The sequence below is a fragment of the Brassica napus genome, chromosome C7 (assembly GCF_020379485.1).
Source record: "Brassica napus cultivar Da-Ae chromosome C7, Da-Ae, whole genome shotgun sequence".
Lineage (NCBI taxonomy): Eukaryota > Viridiplantae > Streptophyta > Magnoliopsida > Brassicales > Brassicaceae > Brassica > Brassica napus.
Genome location: NC_063450.1, coordinates 5,552,755 through 5,573,351, shown reverse-complemented (window position 1 = coordinate 5,573,351; position 20,597 = coordinate 5,552,755). Strand labels below are relative to the sequence as shown.

Below are 20,597 nucleotides of genomic sequence, written 5' to 3'. Positions count from 1 at the left end.
CCACAAACATCTGAACAAGCACACAACCGGGACTGGTTGTCATTGACGCGGTCGGAATCCCAATGGCGGAGGATTTGAGCTCGTCCTCAACACCGACACATAGCATCTGCAACTCTCCCCGTGTCACCTTTGACGCCTGGTCCTTTGTGAAGAGCAGATTGCTCAGGACCTTAGCAGTAATTCGCAGAACAGGGTTACGGATGTGAGACTGACTGGCTGATCGGGATTTGAAATCCCCTGAAGCGATGAATTTCCAGAATGCTTGCTTTGGGATAAACTTCCTTGGGAACGACGTCTGAGTCTACTCCTCGGACATCTCATAAATCTCAGTCAGCGTCTCCAAGCTGATGGAGTGCTTAACACCACTCGCAAAGAAAGTGAAAGAGGCTTCCTCAAAGATCGGGAAACCAGGCCTCTTGAAAGTTAGCTCCGCGGTGGCGAGGAATTGCCTCGCCAAATCAGGGTACAGCGGGTGAGTTCTGTGACAGAGATCAGCTATTCCCAGCACTTAGAGAACCGCATGTAAATCCTCTTGGAGGCCTTGGTCGCTCAAAGCCCCGGCGTCGACGAAACGGGTGGGGAAGATGTTGGTATTGAGCAGAGTGTTGTAGCGGCGTGAGGCTTCCTTATCCCATCTTGTCTCCGAGGACTTAGGGATGTTCGGGTCTGTGATGGAGATCTCGGTTCCCTCTTCTCGTGGCCATGGGTAGGTTGGGGGAACAGTGTAATCCTCCGGTTCACCCCGAGCGTATGGTGGCTTGATCATAGATGCTGCCTTGGTTCGCTTGGGAGCCATCTGCAAAACAAAACCAAAGGAAAAAGTTAGTACCATTTGATTGGGTTTAGTAGGAAGAGTTGGAAGCTTTTGCGATTTCATTGCTCTTTCCAAACTATCCCATAACCCAATGTAGAGAGTTCAAGCGATTGATAACGGTAAACCAAATACAATCACTTTAGAAGTCTAGGTACTTAGATCAACTTGCCAATCAAAAATCGATTCAATGGATCCCAAAATCCATATCTTAGCAATCGATGTATGTGTAATTTAAAAACGTTGGCTAAAGGTGATGACTTTCCATCGAACCTAATCGATTTAACCATTCTCATCTCAACTTCTATTAACCATCCTAGCAGCAAAAGGAGTGGTCGATTTTGATTTTGATAAACCCTAAAATCGATCTATTCAAGCGCAAAAAATGAGAAGAGAAAGAGATATTTAGGCCGAGAATCACAGTGTGATTTCGCCTCTTACCGTTCGATTGGTGATGGTAAAGTCCTGCAAATTAGCCAAACAGATCGAAACCAAGCAAGTAGAAACCAAAATAAGTTGAAAGAGTTTTAAGTTTTTAAAGGAGAGGGGAGAGGGGCGATGGGGTCGGTTTTTGTTGAAGTGGGAAAGAGATGGGGAAAGTTCCCTTTTTATTGGCCCACTTCGTGCCCCACTTCCTATTTCCTAGGGTTTCCCTCTATTTTACAAAATTAATTCAAATCTAATAAAGTCCCTCTTTTTTTTTCTTTTTTTTTTGGTCCCAAGGAACTTACCTGAGCGGAGCAGCTGCTCCGAAAAATCAGAGACTGTTACGGTTTAGTAACTCGGTTTTTGTTTTTTTTTTCTTTTTTTTTATTTTATCCTGCAAATAAGTAAAAAGAAACACAAAAACGAAATCTAAAAAAAATATTTACACTCACCAGGGAGTTGCCTCCCACCAAGCGCTTGGTTTAAGTCACTAACTTGACTTAGTTGGCCTATTAGGCTAAGGGAGGATCGCTGAGGGGAATTTCTTCACCCTCTGCGATTGTTGTCTCAGAAAGGTATGGCTTTATGCGTTGGCCATTGACAACAAATTCTTCCCCTTTCGTGTTCAGCAACACAACAGCTCCGTGGGGGCATACCTCTTTAATGGTGAATGGTCCGGACCACCTAGATCGCAGCTTTCCAGGGAACAATCGTAGCCTTGAGTTGAACAGGAGCACCTGATCCTTAGGTTGGAAGTTGTGGTTGATGATCCTCTTGTCGTGGTAAGCCTTTGTTCTCTCCTTGTAGATCTTAGAGCTTTCATAGGCGAGATGCCTAATTTCCTCCAGTTCGTGAATCTGCATGGATCGTCTCTCTGCTGCTGGTTTGATGTCGAAGTTGAGTAGTTTCACAGCCCAAGCTGCCTTATACTCCAACTCAACCGGAAGGTGACAAGCTTTACCGTACACCAGATTTTAACGGGTGGTCCCAATTGGTGTTTTGTAAGCTGTTCTGTAAGCCCAGAGAGCGTTGTCTAGCTTGAGCGACCAATCCTTTCAACCTGTGTTAACTGTTTTCTACAGGATGCTCTTGATCTCTCTGTTTGAAACTTCCACTTGGCCACTAGTTTGAGGGTGATATGGTGTGGCTAATTTGTGTTGCACGCCGTTCTTCTTCAATAGACCTTCAAAGATCTTGTTGATGAAGTGACTACCCCCATCACTGATGACTACGCGTGGTACCCTAAATCTTGGAAAGATTATGGTTTTGAACATCTTAGTAACCACCCTTGCGTCGTTTGTGGGACTGGCAATCGCCTCCACCCACTTAGAAACGTAATCAACTGCTACCAAGATGTACTCGTTCTTGAAGGATGGTGGGAATGGTCCCATGAAGTCGATTCCCCAACAATCGAATACTTCAACCTCCAAGATGAAGTTCTGAGGCATCTAATTCCGTTTACTGATATTCCCTTGTCGCTGGCATGAGTCGCATCTAGAGATGTAGGAATGGGCATCTTGGAACATTGTTGGCCACCAAAAACCGGCTTGAAGGATCTTAGACACGGTTTTAAATGTCGCAAAGTGCCCTGCATAAGAGGAACCATGACAGTGATAGAGGATCCCTGGAATCTCAGACTCGGATACGCATCGTCAGAATACTCCATCCTTGCAACTATGGTACAGATAGGGTTCATCCCAATAGTAATGTCTTTCTCCTCTTAGAAATTTCCGTTTATCATTGCCAGTGAATTTGACAGGTTCTTTATCAGCAGCCAGATAGTTGGCGATCTCAGCAAACCATGGAAGATTGGGATGTTGCTTTTTGATTGCACAAACAAGGTGTTCCAGAACGCTGGAACAAACTGGACGAAGCGGTTGTTCTGTGACGCTTCCCAGACTGATCGAGTAGACATGCTCGACTGGAAGGTTATCATCAAGTGTTGTATCTTCATCTATCTTCATTCTGGAGAGGTGATCTACAACGCCATTCTCAATGCCCTTTTTGTCTTTGATTTCTAGGTGAAATTCCTGGAGGAATAAGATCCATTGGAGTAGCCTTGGTTTCGCATCTTTCTTCGTTAGCAAATACCTCAATGCTGCATGATCTGTATGCACTATCACCTTAGATCCAACTAGGTAAGATCTGAACTTTTTAAAGGCGTAGACAATTGCTAGAAGTTCCTTTTCTGTAGTCGCATAGTGATATTGAGCTTCATCTAATGTCCTGCTCGCGTAATAGATCACGTGAAGCTTCTTATCTTTTTGTTGTCATAGCACAGCTCCAACTGCAAAATCACTTGCGTCTGTCATGATCTCGAATGGGAGCTCCCAGTCTGGTCGTTGCACGATGGGTGCGCTGACTAAAGCTCCTTTGATCGTGTGGAAAGCTGACAAACAATCACTGTCGAACTCAAATCTTGTCTCCTTGCAAAGCAGGCGAGTGAGTGGTCTCGCGATTCTGGAGAAGTCCTTGATGAATCTTCTGTAAAAGCCAGCATGTCCGAGGAAACTCCTGATTCCTTTGACAGAGTTTGGGAGTTGTAAGCTCATCATCACTTCTATCTTTGCCTTGTCCACTTCGATCCCCTTTTCTGAGATTTTTTGACCGAGAACAATCCCATCTCGCACCATGAAGTGACACTTCTCCCAATTCAAAACTAGATGCTTTTCCTCGCAGCGCTGAAGGACTCTGCACAAGTTTGACAAACACACAGAAAAGGAGTTCCCATAGACGCTAAAATCGTCCACGAAAACTTCCATTATATCCTCAATTAGGTCAGTGAAAATAGACATCATGCAACACTGGAATGTCGCAGGAGCGTTGTACAAACCAAACGGCATTCTCCTGTAGGCAAAGGTGACGTATGGACACGTGAAGGTCGTCTTCTCCTGATCGTATGGCTGAATGGGAATCTGAAAGAAACCTGAATAACCATCTAAGAAGCAGTAATATGGGTGCTTAGTCAATCTCTCAATCATTTGATCAATAAATGGGAGCGGGAAGTGGTCCTTTCGTGTAGCCGTATTTAATTTTCGAAAATCGATACACATACGATGACCGGTTACTGTCCTAGTGGGTATCAATTCATTCTTTTCATTAGCAACCACCGTGATCCCCCCTTTCTTAGGAACTACATGAACAGGACTAACTCACTTACTATCAGAAATAGCATAAATTACACAAGCTTCTAGAAGTTTCATTATCTCTTTCTTAACAACATCTTTTAGATTTGGGTTTAACCGCCTCTGATGTTCTACAAAAGTCATCGATTCATCTTCTAGGTGTATTCTATGCATGCATAAATCAAGTGAAATACCGGGAATATCAGCTAACGAATATCCTATTGCCTTGTGGTATTTTCTCAACTAACACAATAGTTTAGCAGTTTCCACATTATTAAGCTCAGATTTCACGATGACAGGGTATGTTGAATTAGGTCCAAGAAACGCATACCTGAGTCCTGCTGGAAAGGACTTTAATTCGATCTTTGGAGCTTTGAGTTCGCTCCATGAATCACCGAGCTGGCTGGTTGGTTTTTTAGGAGCAGTTGCTCCTTCTGGTGAAATCTAATTGCTCGTTTCCCCCAGACTTAGAAAAGCGACCGTCTTCTCGATGATTTCGCACAAGTTTAGCATCTTTTTGTATCCGTCAGCATCAACGTTGCACGTGTTCTGCTCAGACTTTACTCGTATCAGGGCTACTTCCAAAGGATCATCTGCGAGGATTTCTTCGATCATCCCTTGTTGAGGGGTCAAAGCGGCATTCTCGTCGCTAACCGTGAAGTTCTGACCATCTAGCATAGGTCGTTTGAGAAGCTCATCCATCTCGAACTTCATCACAATATCTCCTAGTTGGAGATCAATCCTCCAGTTGCGGACATCAATGATTGCACCAGCTGTGCACAGGAAAGGTCGGCCCAGAATGAGAGGGTCTTTTGGTTCATCTTCGAGCTCTAGAACCACGAAGTCTGCCGGAACAATGGTGTCACCAATTTGAACTTGTAGATCTTCAAGAACACCTACTGACAACTTGACTGATCTGTCTGCGACTACCAAAGAAATCCTGGTTGGCTTGAAGTTGGTTAGTCCCATGCGTTTTGCAACTGAGTAGGGCATGAGATTCACACTGGAACCCAGATCGCATAAAGAACAAGCGAAGACTGTCTTTCCAATCTGATCAGATAGGACAAATTTTCCAGGATCTTCCAATTTCCTGATTGTTCTGTTTTGAAGGACTGCACTGCATTCTTTCGAGACCATCATGATGTCGCTGTCTGCAGAAGTCTTCCCGGAGATCAGCCCTTTCACAAGACTGCGCATTGAAGGAATCATTTGAATAGCGTCCATGAGAGAGAATTTGACATTCAACTTTTCAAGCATCTTTTTGCACTTCATCTCTTCGCAATCCTTGCGTGATTTCTTAGCAGGGACTGGGTAGGGAACTTTTGGAATGTAGACGCGAGTAGGTACATATTGATCTTGCGTCGTGGGAGCTATTGGTTCTGCGGCTGTTGGCTGTTCCGGTTCATGGTCTTCGTGGACATCCTCAAGCGGAGGTTGTTCTCCCTCTTTCTGTTTTCCCTTCTCTTGAGCAGTGAGCTTCTTGGGGACTGGATCTGATAGATGTCTTCCACTTCTCAGCTCGACTGCGTTATAGTCCTTGGGATTCTTGTCTGTTTTCCCTGGGAGTGTTCCCTGTTGCCTTTTTGTTGTTTCAGCAGTTTGAGCAATCTGAACGTCCATCTGCCTTATGTGGCTTGCTACAACATCGTATTTGGAATTCAATTCTGTGAACATGTTGTCCATCCGAGTGTTTATCTTGGTTGTAACCTGATTCAGTGCTTTTCCTTGAATCTGTTGACCTTGCAGAAGTTGATGCATCATTCCCTTTAGCTCATCAGGCGGACCGCTCGCGGTTGCAGGAGCAGCCTGTGGATAACTCTGCCGGTTCTAAGATTGATTCTGAGCCTGGCTGAGGATGAACATCTTCCCATTATGATTCTGATTCTGGAAGTATGGCTTCTGATATCCAGTGTTTTGGAACTAATTTCCCAGAGATTTGTCGTTGGGATTGTCTGGATTAGTCTTGTATGAGAACAGATGCGGGTTGTTCCTCACATTAGGGTTTGGATGGTTAACGTAACTGACCTCTTGCTGATCTTCTTCCGATGTTTCGGTTTCTGCTGCAGCATCTGTAGTACCTGGTTCCAGATTGGTTTCTTCCATGACATAGATCTGATTCTGATTGTTCTTGAGCAGCAGCTCGACCTTAGCGGCGAGGTCATCAATCTTCCTAGTGTCCATGCTGTTCACCTTCTTGGAATGGTCAGTATCCTCGTTTTTGTTGGACGAACTAGCTGCCATGTTCTCTATTAGCGCGTGAGCTCCTTTTGTGGTTTGAGTCATGAAATCTCCTTTGCTCGCTGCTTTTAGAGCATTGCGGAACTCCCATTCCACACCATCGTAGAAGATTCCTAGAACATGGTCATCGTCGAACCCGTGATGAAGACATTCTCTGAGGGTATCATTGAACCGTTCCCAAGCTTCGTTGAAAGGTTCATTAGCGAGTTGCTTGAAGGAGGAGATCTTGTTCCTTAGGGCAGCTGTTTTGGCTTTCGTGTAGAAGTGTCCCAAGAAAGCTGCTCTAACCTGTTCCCAAGAAGTTAGGGAACCTGTAGGTAATGACTTAAGCCATCGTGAAGCTTTGTCCGCTAGAGAGAATGGGAACAACATGCATTTGATGTAGTCGGGTGGGACGCCGTTTGCACGAGTGAAACTGCATATTTCTTCAAAAGCTTCAATGTGTTCCAATGGTATCTCAGCTGACATTCCATGAAACATCTTTCTCTGGACAAGATTGATCATGCCGGGTTTTATCTCAAAGTCTTCCCTTTGACATGGTGCTGGAGCGATAGCAGAGCGCGTAGCAGGGATGTTACGCGGTAGGTTTCTCTCACCAATTGGGACAGGTGGTTCCCGCTGTGCAGCTAGTTGCTGCGCTGCGATTGTTTGTTGTAACTCTTGCATCTGTTGCATCTGCTGTTGCATCTGTTGCATCTGCTGTTGCATCTGTTGCATAGACGCGGCCATTTGTTCTGGAGTGCCGAAGTCGGCCATTGTTGCAGTGATTGATTTTTGTTGACGGTTGGTTCTTTCTAAGCTTGCGAGTTCCTGATTTGTAAGCGAAATTAAGTCCCCTTGTGTATTGCTCCGAGTATGTCTACTGGTCATGCACATGGGTCATTAACTGCAAAAAGGATTAACCAAGTCAGAAGTTTTAGACTAAGTAAATAACCGAAAAATAAAGGTAAAAATCTGGTCCCCGGCAACGGCGCCAAAACTTGATACACTAAAATTAGATATTTGTCTATTGTCAAGTTAACAGTGTAGTTGTAATATCTTTAGATTCAATTCCAGAGGACCAGTTCACACTTTATCTTATTGGGATCAAAATTTAGCTAAAACGAAGTGAGGGTTTTTAAAGAAGTAAATAACATAAAGAGCAAGTAACATGATTAGGTTGTTTTGCATTGATTTAAAGGCGCTAGTCTAGGATTTCTTCTTCAGGTTATGAAATCGCAAACCAAGCAATTATTCAAGTCCAATTTATAACAAGTCTAAACTCGGATCACTCTGATTGAATCAACCCACTCTCGTGGTGTTGATTCCTTTGCAAATCGGTCTTGATGCCTAAACTCTCGTTTGGATCAAGATACGATGGCAAGCCTTAGAGATCAAGTCCGATATGTTCACAATGCACCCTAATATCAACTCTCGCTGACTAGGGATGCAAGGCTCATTCAAATCGTGTCAAGTTATCAATTAACGGCTAGCTAAATCGATTAACCCTAATTCATGCACTGAGTGATCGGTTCAATGCAAGCAACAAAAACAGATATGAATGTAGACAATCTCAAGATGACTTATTTATGTGTAGCTCATGTGGGAACCGGAATTCACACCGTCGAGATTTGTTAATCGGAGGAAACCCAAGTTAACCTAGCCTTCCCTGAAGGTCCTGGTTATCTGCTGGGCCACGCACAACACAATCAATATGAAAGAGTCGAAAGTAATAAATCGTAAAAGAGCGAAAAGAGAACAAAGAGGTCTTAGTTTCGAATTCTCGTTTGAGCGTGAACAACAGGTAAGATCCTAGGCCACCAGAGCTGTCGGTACGTTCGCTAGTCTAGCCACCTAAGTTCTAACCTAGTCGAGTCGCAGCTCGATAGTAAAAACGGAAAAAATGCCTTAATTGCTCTAAGAATTAAGTTTTCTCTGAGAAAGCTCTCCCTTGCTCCTCGCCTTAAGCCCTCCTTATATACTCTCTCTAGGTCGGTTTGCACTTTTTCCTGGGCCGGATTCGTCGCGAGACGGGCTTTTCCATTTTTTGTCACCCTTCATGATTATCTTCGGAAACTTGACATTTATCTTTTCCTACGAATAAAAAATAGACCGTCATATCAGCCTTAGGCTCAATCCTGTTCTAAAATCGTAAGTGGGTCGTTTAGCCGCGGTTCATACCCCTTTTGGGCCGTTTTGGGACTTAGACGTTTTTACGGTTTTTCCTAAGAAACAGCCGTTGGTTTTTCCGAAAGGATTCCAATTCCCCGTATAGTTAAGGCAACTGGTGTTCAAGCTAACCATAGCCGTTTTATACGGCAGGTAGGAATCCATTTTGCTGACCAAGTTTTTATAACTTTTCCCGAAGTCTTTCTTTGATAATCCTAAGCGAGACGAGACATGGGTATTGTGTCCAAGGGCCCGAGGATTGTGTTACGGGAACTTAGACGAGGATGCACGGTTTCGGGACGAGAGGTCGGTCCTCGCCCATGGGTGAGGTGACCTCGGTGCGGGTCGTCCTCGCCCATGGACGAGGTGACCTCGGCGCGGGTCGTCCTCGCCCATGGGCGAGGTGACCTCGGCGCAGGTCGTCCTCGCCCATGGGCGAGGTGACCTCGGCGCGGGCCGTCCTCTCCCATGGGCGAGGTGTCCTCGGCGCGGGTCGTCCTCTCCCATGGGCGAGGTGACCTTGGCGCGGGTCGTCCTCGCCCATGGGCGAGGTGACCTCGGTGCGGGTCATCCTCGCCCAGGGGCGAGGTGACCTCGGTTGAGACGGTCCTCGCTTACGATCGAGACCTCATCCAGACTGATCCTCTTCTCGACATTCCTCGGTTAGCATCCGTGAAAACTGTCTTTTACTTGATTAACCATTTTCTGAGAATGTCTAGTTTTCAAGGATCGATCGAGAGTTTGTTTTCCGGGAACTTTCAGGCATTGATTCCGTCGTGACCGGACAGCTCACGAATCCAAAACCCTAGAACCCTAAACTAACTCGGAGACTACTCAGACATGACACAAGAACAGAGAAGCATGATTTCTGAATAATACTACATATAATAGATCAAAGAAATCAGATGGTTCAGGATAATCTTTTCTATGAGATAGATGAGGCCTTCTCCCTTACAAGTAGCAATCGCTAAAATCAACGCTCTCTCTCAGGTCTTTTCTTGCGTAAAAACTAAGGTATGTCTAAAATAATAAATAGGAAACTATATATATAGGAGCCACAGGCGGTTAGAGGAAAGAAATAGGAAATCTAGGGCAAATTCCGAAATATTTGGAAACTTCCTTTTTTTTTTTTATCTCTGTAGCTGGAGCAGGCACTCAGGCTGCTCCGTTTGGCTGTTCCGCGCGAAAGACTCCAAATCATACTTTTCTCTCTTCGTTTCCTCTAGCTGGTCCATTTCCCATCAAATGCAACTCTAGACCTGTTATGACTCGAAAGAGACTAAAAAATCTTGATAAAACCTTGAAAACTATTAGTAAGACATACATATAATGTGCCAAAAACACAATATATCAATTGTCTACATAAGTACTGTTTGCATCTGAAAAGTTTCTTTGCACGAAACTTCATATGTAAGAAAAACGTGCTTCTGTAGTAATTCGAACTTATATACCAATGGTTGCAAAAACACATCAAGTGATCTCTTAAGATGCTCTAACACATGAACAAAAATGGAGAACAACAAAAACTTATCTTGCATATACAAATATGGCAATATATTGTAAGTTGTCACAATTACTGGCCGCAATAAATATTGACTTTTATGCTTTTCATATGGGTTGAACCCAACAATACAGTCCACAGTAGACATTTCTTCTCTCATACACACATTTTGGTTATTTTGATTGGAAATTCTTCCGAACTTCTGCATCTGAAGGATGTGTAATCTCATAATCTGATGAGTGCTCCGCATGTCATGTCATTGGTCATGTTGTGTGTTCTGCTAATATAGTCTTTTAAACCTTTCTTTCAAAGAAAAATAGCACATCCATTTATATGGAATTGGAACTCTTATGCTTGTCTCTAGATACGAGGTTGTTGATAAAATTTACATCTCATCTGGCCTCATATGCTCCCCTGTAAAAAAAAAAATTATCGATGCATACATTGATCACTTGATACGGTAAACTAAACACCAACTACCAGTTTCTAAATTTCATAGTATGAACCATATGCAAAATTATCCTCACATAAAATATTTTTCAGAAAATCAAAAATTGCATCCACGCATTCCTCAACCAAATTATCAAATATGTTCACCAACACGATTTTTTTATCCGTCCTGTATAATACCTTATCCAACATTCAAGCAACAAAAATAAAGGAAAAACAAAGAGAATGACAGCCAAATAGCCAACAACAACAAAACAAAGCAAAAGATAAACAGAACATCCCTCAAAAGGTTCAAGATCCGATTGGGTTCGGCTATCTTTTCCTTTTTTGTTTAAATACGTTTTTTTTTAATCATGGAGTTTGACCGGTTGACTTTCTAGATAACTTACCGTCCACTTTTTACTCCACATGTGTTTTGAGGAATGGAACCAGTAATCTTTCAGCCATTTGTCGTTAATGGACCTACTCACTATAGAATAAGGCCTATTCTTATTATTAATGGGCCTAATTTTATAAGAAGAAGGCCCATACAGTTTCATTGCAAATTTTCTTGTCCGTCTGCACTTGCCAATCTCCGTCGGTGGTCCCCGGTGGAAGAGAACGTCGACGATAGCGTCGGCGTGCCTGGTAAGAAGTAAGAATGTTAATGGAATCATACATTCACGTGGGTAGTGTTCGAGTCTCATTCTGATTTTAATAATCTTTCAAGCTCTGTTGTGTGATTCGAGTTAACAGAAAATGGGACTGTTAAGCATCATTCGGAAAATCAAGAAGAAGGAGAAGGAGATGCGTATTCTCATGGTGTATGTCACAGTAACAATCTTGTAAACTCTCCTCTGATCTATATATACACATTTCTCTAACTTGATGATTTGGTATTGTGTTTGTAGTGGACTCGATAACTCTGGGAAGACGACGATTGTTCTGAAAATGAACGGAGAAGACACAAGCGTGATCAGTCCAACTCTTGGCTTCAACATCAAAACCATTATTTACCAAAAGTCAACTCCTTTTTCACAACTGCTTGTAGTTTTCATGTTTTTGGTCGAGGAATAGATCATCAAACATGTTATGGGCAATGTGCTTGTAGGTATACGCTGAATATATGGGATGTGGGAGGGCAAAAGACTATAAGATCTTACTGGAGGAACTACTTTGAGCAGACTGATGGGTTGGTTTGGGTTGTGGATAGCTCTGATCTTAGGAGGCTTGATGATTGCAAGATGGAGCTTGACAATCTCTTGAAGGAAGAGGTATGAGACTTTGCAATGTGATGCTTGGTTGCTATTTGTGATGATGATGATCTATTTACAAATGGTGGAATGAGTGTTGGATACTGATCTTGGTGGTTTTAATGGGCAGAGGCTTGCTGGGTCATCTTTGCTGATACTAGCAAATAAGCAGGATATTCAAGGTGCTCTTACACCTGAAGAGATTGGCAAAGTAAGTGTTTTGAAACTCTTATGTGTATATAGTAATTGTTATTGTGTTTTATCTCTTTGTCTTGAAAGGTTCTATCTATCTAGATTTCAGTGAGGCTTAGTCGGTTAAATGAGATATGTGTGAAAGGGTTAATCTTTGTTTCTTTTTTCGAATGAATGTAAAATTTATTCAGACAAAAAACTTTTTTACTTCTAATTTTGATTTGTGTAAAAAACCAAAGAATAAATGAAAAAATCAATCTCAGTCATATGAGCCTTGAATCTAAGGAGGTACTTTACTTAGTTTCAGTGAGGATTAGTGGGTGAAGTGAGATATGTTTGTGTTGTACTTTGTGCTAAACAGAGTTTCATCTTCTTGCTTGTGCAGGTGCTAAACTTAGAGTCCATGGATAAGAGCAGGCACTGGAAAATCGTGGGTTGCAGCGCATACACAGGTGAAGGATTGTTGGAAGGATTCGATTGGTTGGTTCAAGACATTGCCTCCAGAATTTACATGCTTGATTAATTTTTGTGCTCCTCAAGTACCGAAGATTCACTTTTCCAGACACACCACATATAGAACCTGTCTATTTATTACCACTGTCTTGATTCTACTCAAGAGACTTCATATCTCCCCATATTAGCTTTTCTTTCGGTTTTAATTGTACCAAATGATTCTACAAACATACATATACGTTTGAAGACAAAATCTTCTAATCTTGTTTGATTCAAAGTGACTTAACAACAAAAATGATGTTTCATACATCCAAGTACAACTTATTACTGATAAGCAAATTCCAAATCTATCACCAAAATTCTCCGTAAAGGAGAATGGTAATAAGCATAGAAAAAGAAGGAAAGATCATTTCGACTTCTTTCCAACCTTCTTCTTAACAACTTCGTCGACATACATGATGCCTTTTCCCTTGTAAACTTCAGGAGGTTTGCAACTCCTGACTGTGGCAGCAAACTGGTGCACCCTGTCCTTGTCGATTCCAGTGCAGCAAACCACATTGTTCTTGAAACAGAAGACACGAACAGCAGGAGGAACCGCGAGTTCGACTTCGTGACTGTAACCCAGCTTAAGGTATAAGAAACGCCCTGCTTCCTCAGCTCTGGCTTTGTATCCAACTCCAACAATCTTCAAGAACCTAAAGAATTTTGCCTCCATCTTCCCGTTTTTTTGCCTACAGATGAGAGCTTGCCACAAGAAGTACCTGTCTATCTTAACTTGTCTGAATCGCCAAGTGTTTTTTTTTAAGAAAAAAGGGTTTTACAATTAGAAAACAAAAGGGTGCTTAGATCAACTCTCATAGACAAAGAAAGGCAGCAACTTCCGTCTCTCTAGCCCTCAATCACACAAAGAATCGAAGTTGTCTAAACATGTCGAAGGAAGTATTATTTCATTCACAAATCATTCAAGAGACGTGGAAACAAGTGATGAGCTAACCAGGAAATACGTCTAACACTTTCCGTGCAATATTATTACGACAAGAGTAAAAAATGCAAAACAATCCAATTAACCCAATTTTTTTTTTTTTTTTTTTTTTTTTTTTTTTTTTTTTTCACATGAACACAGTTAGTTCTCCTCATTTGCAACTAGTTCAATGCAGTAGCAAGAGGAGAAAAAGGGGAGAGATCCACACAAGGAACAGTACCCTTGGCACTAAACATGCTCAAAAGAAAGTATTATTTGGTTCATATATATATTTATCACAAACCATCCAGGAGACGTGGAAACAAGCGATGAGTTAACAAGTAAATACGTCGAACACTTTCCGTGCAATATTACTATAAGAGAACAAATGCAAATCAAACCCACTAATCCCATTCAAAAGAACACATCTACTTCTCCCCCAATCTAATCGATATCGAAATCAAAATGAGAAAGAAGCACAAAAGATTTGCAAATGGTTCATTGCACTAGACAAGAGGAGAAGAAAATAGCGAGGGATCCCTATAGAAGAACAATATGTACCTTGATTTCCGGCGAAAAGAAAAGAGGGTATTGCGACGGTTCGCCGGCGGATAAAGATCACTCCCCAACTCCCTCTTTATTGAGAAGCAGATAAAATGGAAGATGTTTTTTTAGGCGTGAAGAAACGACACGCTGTTTTGTTTGACATTGAGTGCTTAAGAAGCCCATTTGGCTATTTTATAAAGCCTAAAAGACTGCTTGCTTCCTCGCCGCTCCCCTTTGTGATTTTGTTTCTTTGCGAGGCAGATAAAACATTTTTTAGCCGTTAAGAACGACACGCTGTTTGCTTCACATCGAATACTTATGAAGCCCATTTGGGCTAAGTCATAAAGCCCAAAAAGCCTTTTAAGTTGTATTCTTGCTCCCTTCTCATCACCTTTTGAGGTTCCAAGCTTTTCTTTGACCGGAGGAGAGCCTCTCAGCAATGGCGGATTCGATTTTCAGAAAGCTAAGAGACGGAGGCGAAGAAGGCGAGCTCGCGCCAGCTCTCACCATAGAGGAAACTGTAGTTTCACCTTTCGCCCTCGACGTCTCCTGCTATCTCCTCGCGAATCTATCTTCATCAATCCTGGCTGGAAAATCCAAGTCGGAGTACATCCTCGAAACACTAAAATTCAATCTCTTTTTCCTTCACTATCGTGTTTTCATAAAATCTTCGTTGCTATGCAGAGGCCTCGTGCTGGTCACATTCTCTCGGAGCCCTTCCTTCTATTTGCAGTTCTTGAAGCAAAGAGGAATCGTTGTCTCTTCATCCTCTAAATGGTGAGTTTGATACTATCTGTTGATAATTGTTTAAGGCTGTCTAATCATTGGTTTTTGGTTTTTGGTTTTTGGTTTCTGAAGGATTCGTGTTCTGGATTGTTACACCGATCCACTAGGCTGGATTGATCAACCTTCCACTGGTGTTACTGAAGGTCCAAGTTTAGTTAAGTTAAATAAGTGTGTTAGTGACTTGAAGAGACTTTTCTCTTCAGTCATTGATGCAGGGAGAGGTAACTTTTTTGCATCATGTTTTTCAATTTAGAGGATGATTTGAGGTTAAAGTTGATTCCTTTTTGCTGTAGAGATGGTTGGAGATGGGAAGACACGTTTCTCTGTTGCCATTGATTCGGTAAGCAAATCCTCTCTTTGGAGTTTTAGATATGAGATTAACGATGATATATATTTTTGGTTGAATCAGGTGAATGAGCTGCTAAGACATTCATCCATGCCATTAGTTTCTGGTCTTTTAACAGATCTTCGAAGCCACGGTATATTTACATTCTTTGCTACCTGAACCTGAGCACTCACCATTTTGTTAGCTTTTATTCCTTCTTCAGTTGAATTTTGTTTGGTGTAGCACAAGTTTCCAGTTTGTTTTGGTCGTTGAACACTGACCTTCACCAAGAGAAGGTCACCAATGCGCTTGAATATATATCCACCATGAAAGCCAACTTAGAACCTTTTTGTCCATCTCCCGATGGGAAAAGGAATGCTTTGGAAAACCTCTTCTTGGCTCATCAGGATTTCGGTAAAGGACGGTTCCATGTCCGGTTTAAGCTTAGAAAGGGACGTGTCAGAGTAATGGTGAGTGTTCTCTCTTGCTCCATTCTCTATACCCTATATTAGAGTATCATATTTGAGTTAACAACCCTTGTAACGCTTTGCCTTACAGTCTGAAGAGTATCATGTTGATCAAACGGGCATAAACCTTTCACCCATTTCCTCCGCTGAATCTGTTATTGCAGCCACCAAAAGCCTTATACCTAAGGCAAGTTATCTTGTTCTTTCTTAGTTTCTTCTTATCTCTTTGCTGTTAAGCTGTGTGGTCTCAGGTTAGTGGTCCTTTTGGTTCAGGTTCATTTCAATCTACAGTTGTCTGAGAAAGAACGTGTTGAGAAAGAAAAAGTTGTCCTTCCCTTTGAGCACCAAGGTGAGTTCGTTCATCACAGCCAAGATAATTTTAAGCTCATTAATGTCTGACATCTTGTGGATAAAAACATTTTTGATGTGATTATGTTCTACAGATCATGGAAAATCGACAGAGATCTATGATGGGCGGAGAACTCTTGCGGATGGCAAGACCGAGGCAACGCCATTGTCTTCAGGAGAGTTGCAGGCCGATGTGGTTTCATCTGGTAAGGGTGGAGAGATTATATATTTCAGAGATTCAGACGATGAGCATCCAGATTCTGATGAGGACCCTGATGATGATTTGGACATTTAATTGCTCTTGTAAGAACCAGAGAGTGTGTTTTGGTTTTTGTAAGTTACTTTGGATTATAATCGCTGGGATCTTAATTGTTTAGATTTATCCAACTTTGTATACTAGATAGCAGATTTGTAACACTTGAAGGATTTTTTTCATTGTGTTATTGTTGCATTATCAACACAAATTTAGTTTAGATAGAAATCATCTTGTACTAAATCAAATAACTTCAGTTGCAATGGTAAGGGTTTAATAATTCAGTTTGGAAAATGAATCGTATTTTATAAATTTGTTTTGAGTTCACAATTTTTAAAGGTGCCAAGAAAGATGCTTTGACATGTAGTTTTTGTGGTGAGAAACACAATGGAATATGATTCATGTACGTCGAATAATAGACATGTTTATTGCTTGTAAAGCCATATATATATATTTACACAAATAAAGTCACAACAACAACAGTGGATGGGCTGGTTCCTTAAAGCATCAGCATATGAGCGAACTCATCAAATCTTAAAACTCCATCAGCGTTAAGATCATAAGCTTTGATCATGACAATGCAATTATCAGTCGTTCTTGACTCACCAAGCTTCATCAGCATCGTCTTCAAGCTTCTTGGAGTAATAAAAAAGAGCATGAAACTTATCAAACGTGAGAGATTGAGAAAACAAATAGTATTACTCTTTAGATCTGTAGTAAAGTAAAGATATAATATCAGTTACAGTTTACAGTTTTCATCCTCTATGTTTAAAACACGTTTTTTCTTTTATTTATTTTGTTTAAATATAGGAAGTTTGTTGATTGCACATGGTTTCTTATCAGTGATAATATGCATGTGGTCTTTTTCACTCGTGTAACCATATGAAATATGAAGCTGTCTGGTCTGATGTGTTTAACTTGGCTGTCTTTCTCTTTTTTTTTTTGAAAAAACTTGCTTTCTCATATCTCAATATACTTTGATTTGGTGGTTCTTATCAGTCCGATCTCAAATCAGTATCTCACGTTCGATTAGTTTCATGCTCTTTTTGACTTGGCTGTCTTTCTTTTTTTTTTTTTTTTGAAAGAACTTGTTGTCTGATCTTTCTGTGGCTTTTCTCCTCAAAGGTCAGTGGAGTTTAGAGACAAGCATTTGATTTGAGATAGGACTGATAAGAACCATCATCTCTTGAAAGATGTGTTAATTTCGTTTACAATAAGCCTATACTAGTTAAGGTAAAGAGATTCATTGGTACGGCAGGAAGATCTTATCTGGTTCCTTTTGTTGCTGTTATGTAAAGATCTGACTAAGAAGCTCAACTTGAATCTAGTTGTCGTATTATCTGATTTCACATGCTCAGCTTGTGTCTTGAAATGTGTATTTCATGGTCCAATAATGTGTTACACATGTATAGTGTATGATACATCATTCTACTAAAAAACATCTGTGATATATTGATATATACTAAAAACTAGATACTTATCTCAAGAGTTGGCATCACAAGATTATACTAAGTACTTTGCAACTTAGAGACCTTAAGAACATAGCTAGCTGGCTGTGTTGTTGTTTTTGATCAGGCTCTCCTGTGTCTGTTGATAGATTTATTATAGATCTAACTCTTGTAACTAACTCTCGAATCACTCTTTGTATTATGAATATGGAAGTACTTGATTACAGAATGTCTACGATCTCATGACGATCGTTCCGTGACTCATATCGTCAACAAAATACAAACCAAATCAAGCATGAAGAAAATACAACAACTTCTAAATGTATTTATATGATTTATTTTAGTGATCCTTCAGGTAAAGACTGACTACGCTAGAGTCTTTACTCCCTTCTCCACTTGCGACAACTCCTCCACGTCATCCTCCAAGTTGCTCTTCTCGAAATCTCCCTCCAAATTTGAATATAACTGTTCCTCCACTTCTCTAACTCCTCCACGTTTTCCCTTCCTCACATAAGCCTTCCTATACTTATCAATACTTCCCCCTTTAAAACCAAGCTTGTCCTCAGGCTTAAAGAAAGGGAAGACCTTCACAAACTCATCAAACAACATCCAAGAATTATCATGCGAAGGACTCTCACTCCACTGAATCAACAGCTCCAGAGCGCCAGTATTATCGTAACGCTTTGCCAATACATCCACCTGTTGCAATGGAGACTCCAACTCTTCAAGACACACCAGTGGCAAAGGATTCACCACAACTCCCGAACCAACCACAGCTTTAAGCTGTGAGACATGAAAAACAGGGTGAATCTTTGAAGAAGAAGGCAAGGTTAGTTTGTAAGCCGCCTTGTCAACACGTGCCACTACTGCAAAAGGTCCAAATAACTTAGCCGCAAGCTTCTGGCAAACTTTCCTCTGAACCGACTGTTGTATATACGGCTTAAGCTTCAAATAAACCTGAGATCCCACCTCAAACTCGACATCACGACGATGGCGATCCGCTGACTTCTTCATTAACTGCTGGGCACGCTCCAAGTTCAACTTAATATCCTTCAACATCAAGTCCCTCTCCCTCAACGATACCTCCAACTCAAAATTCTTAGTGGAACCCTCTTCAAATCGAACCAAAGCAGGAGGCTCTCGACCATATAACACTTGAAACGGTGTGATATATACGAAGTATTGTACCAAATCTTGGCCCAATTCAGAAAGCGATACCAAGTACGAGGGTGTTGTGAGACAAAACACCTCAAGTATGTTTCTAAGCAATGGTTCAATACCTTCTAGGCAACGGTTCAATACCTCTGATTGACCATTAGTTTGGGGATGAAATGCGGTACTGTATTTCAACTGGGTTTCAGCCAAACGAAATGTTTCCATCCAAAATGTACTGATAAAAATTCGATCTCTATCAGACACAATACTCTTGGGAAAACCATGAAGACGAACAACTCCCTCAATAAACTTCTGAGCCACCTCCACTGTCGAGAAAGGATGCTTCAACGCCATAAAATGACCATACTTGCTGAGTCTATCTACCACCACCAGAATAACCACTACAAGAAATATGAGTATTAGTAGCAGTTCGCGGTAGCACGAATTCACAAACTGCCACCGAAAGTCCCAAAATCTTAGCACTACTCTATTATAGCACTAAGTTTGCGTTAAGATAAAATTTCATTAAGCGGGAAAGCAAAAATCATTATTATAGCTGAAAAAATATTTTGGAGCCAACACTTAGTCAATTTTTGGGTTTCCTTTACATTTTTGTGTTAAAAAAAAAATAGGTTTCTTATCTCTTTGATAAAAAAAAAAAAAAAACTTTCTTATCTCTAGTCGTCTCTGTCCCTCTCGAGTCTCATCTCTGCGTTTCCCCCTTTACTCCATCTCGAGCTCCACCACTCTGTGGTCTCCACTCACCCACAATCGAACAAGGTGGCGCCTCTTGTCCACTCTCGAGCCTCACCGCCGTGCTCTGCTCATCAATCCACCGTGCTCTGCTTCACACCGCAACAGTCTGGCCGTCGTCGCCACGTCGGAGCTCTCATCCATCGCAATCCATCACTGTGTCCGTGACCAAACGACACCACGATAGCACCTGCTCCAAATCCAGCTTCTCTGGCGCGTTCTTGCTTCAACGGAATCATGCCTCACCGTCGGAATCAAAGTGGAGAAGAGAAACAATGGCGTTTCGACAAAAGGTTTGGCTTTTTCAAACCTTTTCAAAAGAGCTTTGAGATGTCTCGTTTTCGAAAATCGATTTGTGGTTCTTGTTGTCTCTATACGTTTTCAATCAATCATTATAGGACTCATACAACTTCGAAATCGATTCTGGGTTAAGTCTCTGCGTTTTTGTTCCTTCTTTTACTTTGTCTCTTTGCGTGAATCTATGAGTGACTGTGAAATCTTAGAGTAGCACTGCCTCTGTTTCCTTTCATTTCTCTGCGTGAATCTATGAATTATATCGTCAAGTTTCTGTTCAAGAACCGGATTAAATAACCCACTTGCTTACAGGTGCTGCTACCAAGTAGTGGGCATTGGAAGATGGTACTAACTCTGTCGCTATGGCTAAGAGAAGAAGTAGGTACATATATATATGTGTTATCTTTGCTCGTTTCTCTTTATTGAGTGAGTTCCTGATTTTTCATTGCTGAAACTACAGTGAGAGCCAACTTTGAGTTTTTGAAGAAACTTGGAGTTAATTGGTGGTGTTTCTACACGTGAGGTGCAGGTGGAGTTCTTCTTGTTTACGACATCAGCAGACAGCAGACTTTTCAGAGCATTGGTAGATGGCTGAACGAGCTGCACAGTAAGTAACATCACACACAAATATTCATCTCTTTCTTTTCTTATACTAAATAATCTCATCTCTTAATGCAAATATTGC

General features: G+C 41.4%; 4 protein-coding genes and 1 non-coding gene across 13 annotated transcripts; 3 read left to right on the top strand and 2 right to left on the bottom strand.

Annotated features, from left to right (window-relative positions):
- Positions 1-4,806: 4,806 nt before the first annotated feature.
- Positions 4,807-6,120, bottom strand: LOC125590368. The gene has a single exon (XM_048763921.1). The coding sequence runs from the start codon at positions 6,118-6,120 to the stop codon at positions 4,807-4,809; it is 1,314 nt and encodes a 437-aa protein (XP_048619878.1).
- A 613-nt stretch (positions 6,121-6,733) lies between these two features.
- On the top strand, positions 6,734-6,840 carry LOC125590911. The gene has a single exon (XR_007326912.1). It is a non-coding gene; the product is annotated as a small nucleolar RNA R71 (small nucleolar RNA).
- A 4,307-nt stretch (positions 6,841-11,147) lies between these two features.
- Positions 11,148-12,847, top strand: LOC106432752 (ADP-ribosylation factor-like protein 2). Of its 6 annotated transcripts, none has more exons than XM_013873589.3 (6): positions 11,148-11,333; positions 11,435-11,502; positions 11,590-11,700; positions 11,790-11,952; positions 12,062-12,142; positions 12,509-12,847. In XM_013873589.3, the coding sequence occupies exons 2-6, from the start codon at positions 11,438-11,440 to the stop codon at positions 12,644-12,646; spliced, it is 558 nt and encodes a 185-aa protein (XP_013729043.1). In that variant the 5' UTR covers positions 11,148-11,333; positions 11,435-11,437; the 3' UTR covers positions 12,647-12,847. The 6 variants fall into 6 exon arrangements, with proteins under 6 accessions (XP_013729043.1, XP_013729048.1, XP_013729046.1 ...); XM_013873594.3 differs by having other exon boundaries at positions 11,230-11,326; XM_013873592.3 differs by having other exon boundaries at positions 11,247-11,326; positions 11,409-11,502.
- Positions 12,813-14,197, bottom strand: LOC106432753 (60S ribosomal protein L6, mitochondrial). Its single transcript, XM_013873596.3, has 2 exons — positions 14,099-14,197; positions 12,813-13,355 (listed from the first exon to the last, which is right to left on the bottom strand). Exon 2 carries the CDS (start codon positions 13,289-13,291, stop codon positions 12,983-12,985), a length of 309 nt encoding a protein of 102 aa, XP_013729050.1. The 5' UTR covers positions 13,292-13,355; positions 14,099-14,197; the 3' UTR covers positions 12,813-12,982.
- A 231-nt stretch (positions 14,198-14,428) lies between these two features.
- Positions 14,429-16,452, top strand: LOC106432735 (elongator complex protein 5-like). 4 transcript variants are annotated; one of them, XM_013873576.3, is made up of 9 exons: positions 14,429-14,689; positions 14,768-14,860; positions 14,942-15,090; positions 15,163-15,209; positions 15,279-15,348; positions 15,438-15,664; positions 15,753-15,848; positions 15,935-16,010; positions 16,105-16,452. In XM_013873576.3, the coding sequence occupies exons 1-9, from the start codon at positions 14,523-14,525 to the stop codon at positions 16,302-16,304; spliced, it is 1,125 nt and encodes a 374-aa protein (XP_013729030.1). In that variant the 5' UTR covers positions 14,429-14,522; the 3' UTR covers positions 16,305-16,452. The 4 variants fall into 4 exon arrangements, with proteins under 4 accessions (XP_013729030.1, XP_048618528.1, XP_048618527.1 ...); XM_013873577.3 differs by having other exon boundaries at positions 14,430-14,683; XM_048762571.1 differs by having other exon boundaries at positions 14,429-14,683; positions 15,163-15,348.
- Positions 16,453-20,597: the final 4,145 nt, after the last annotated feature.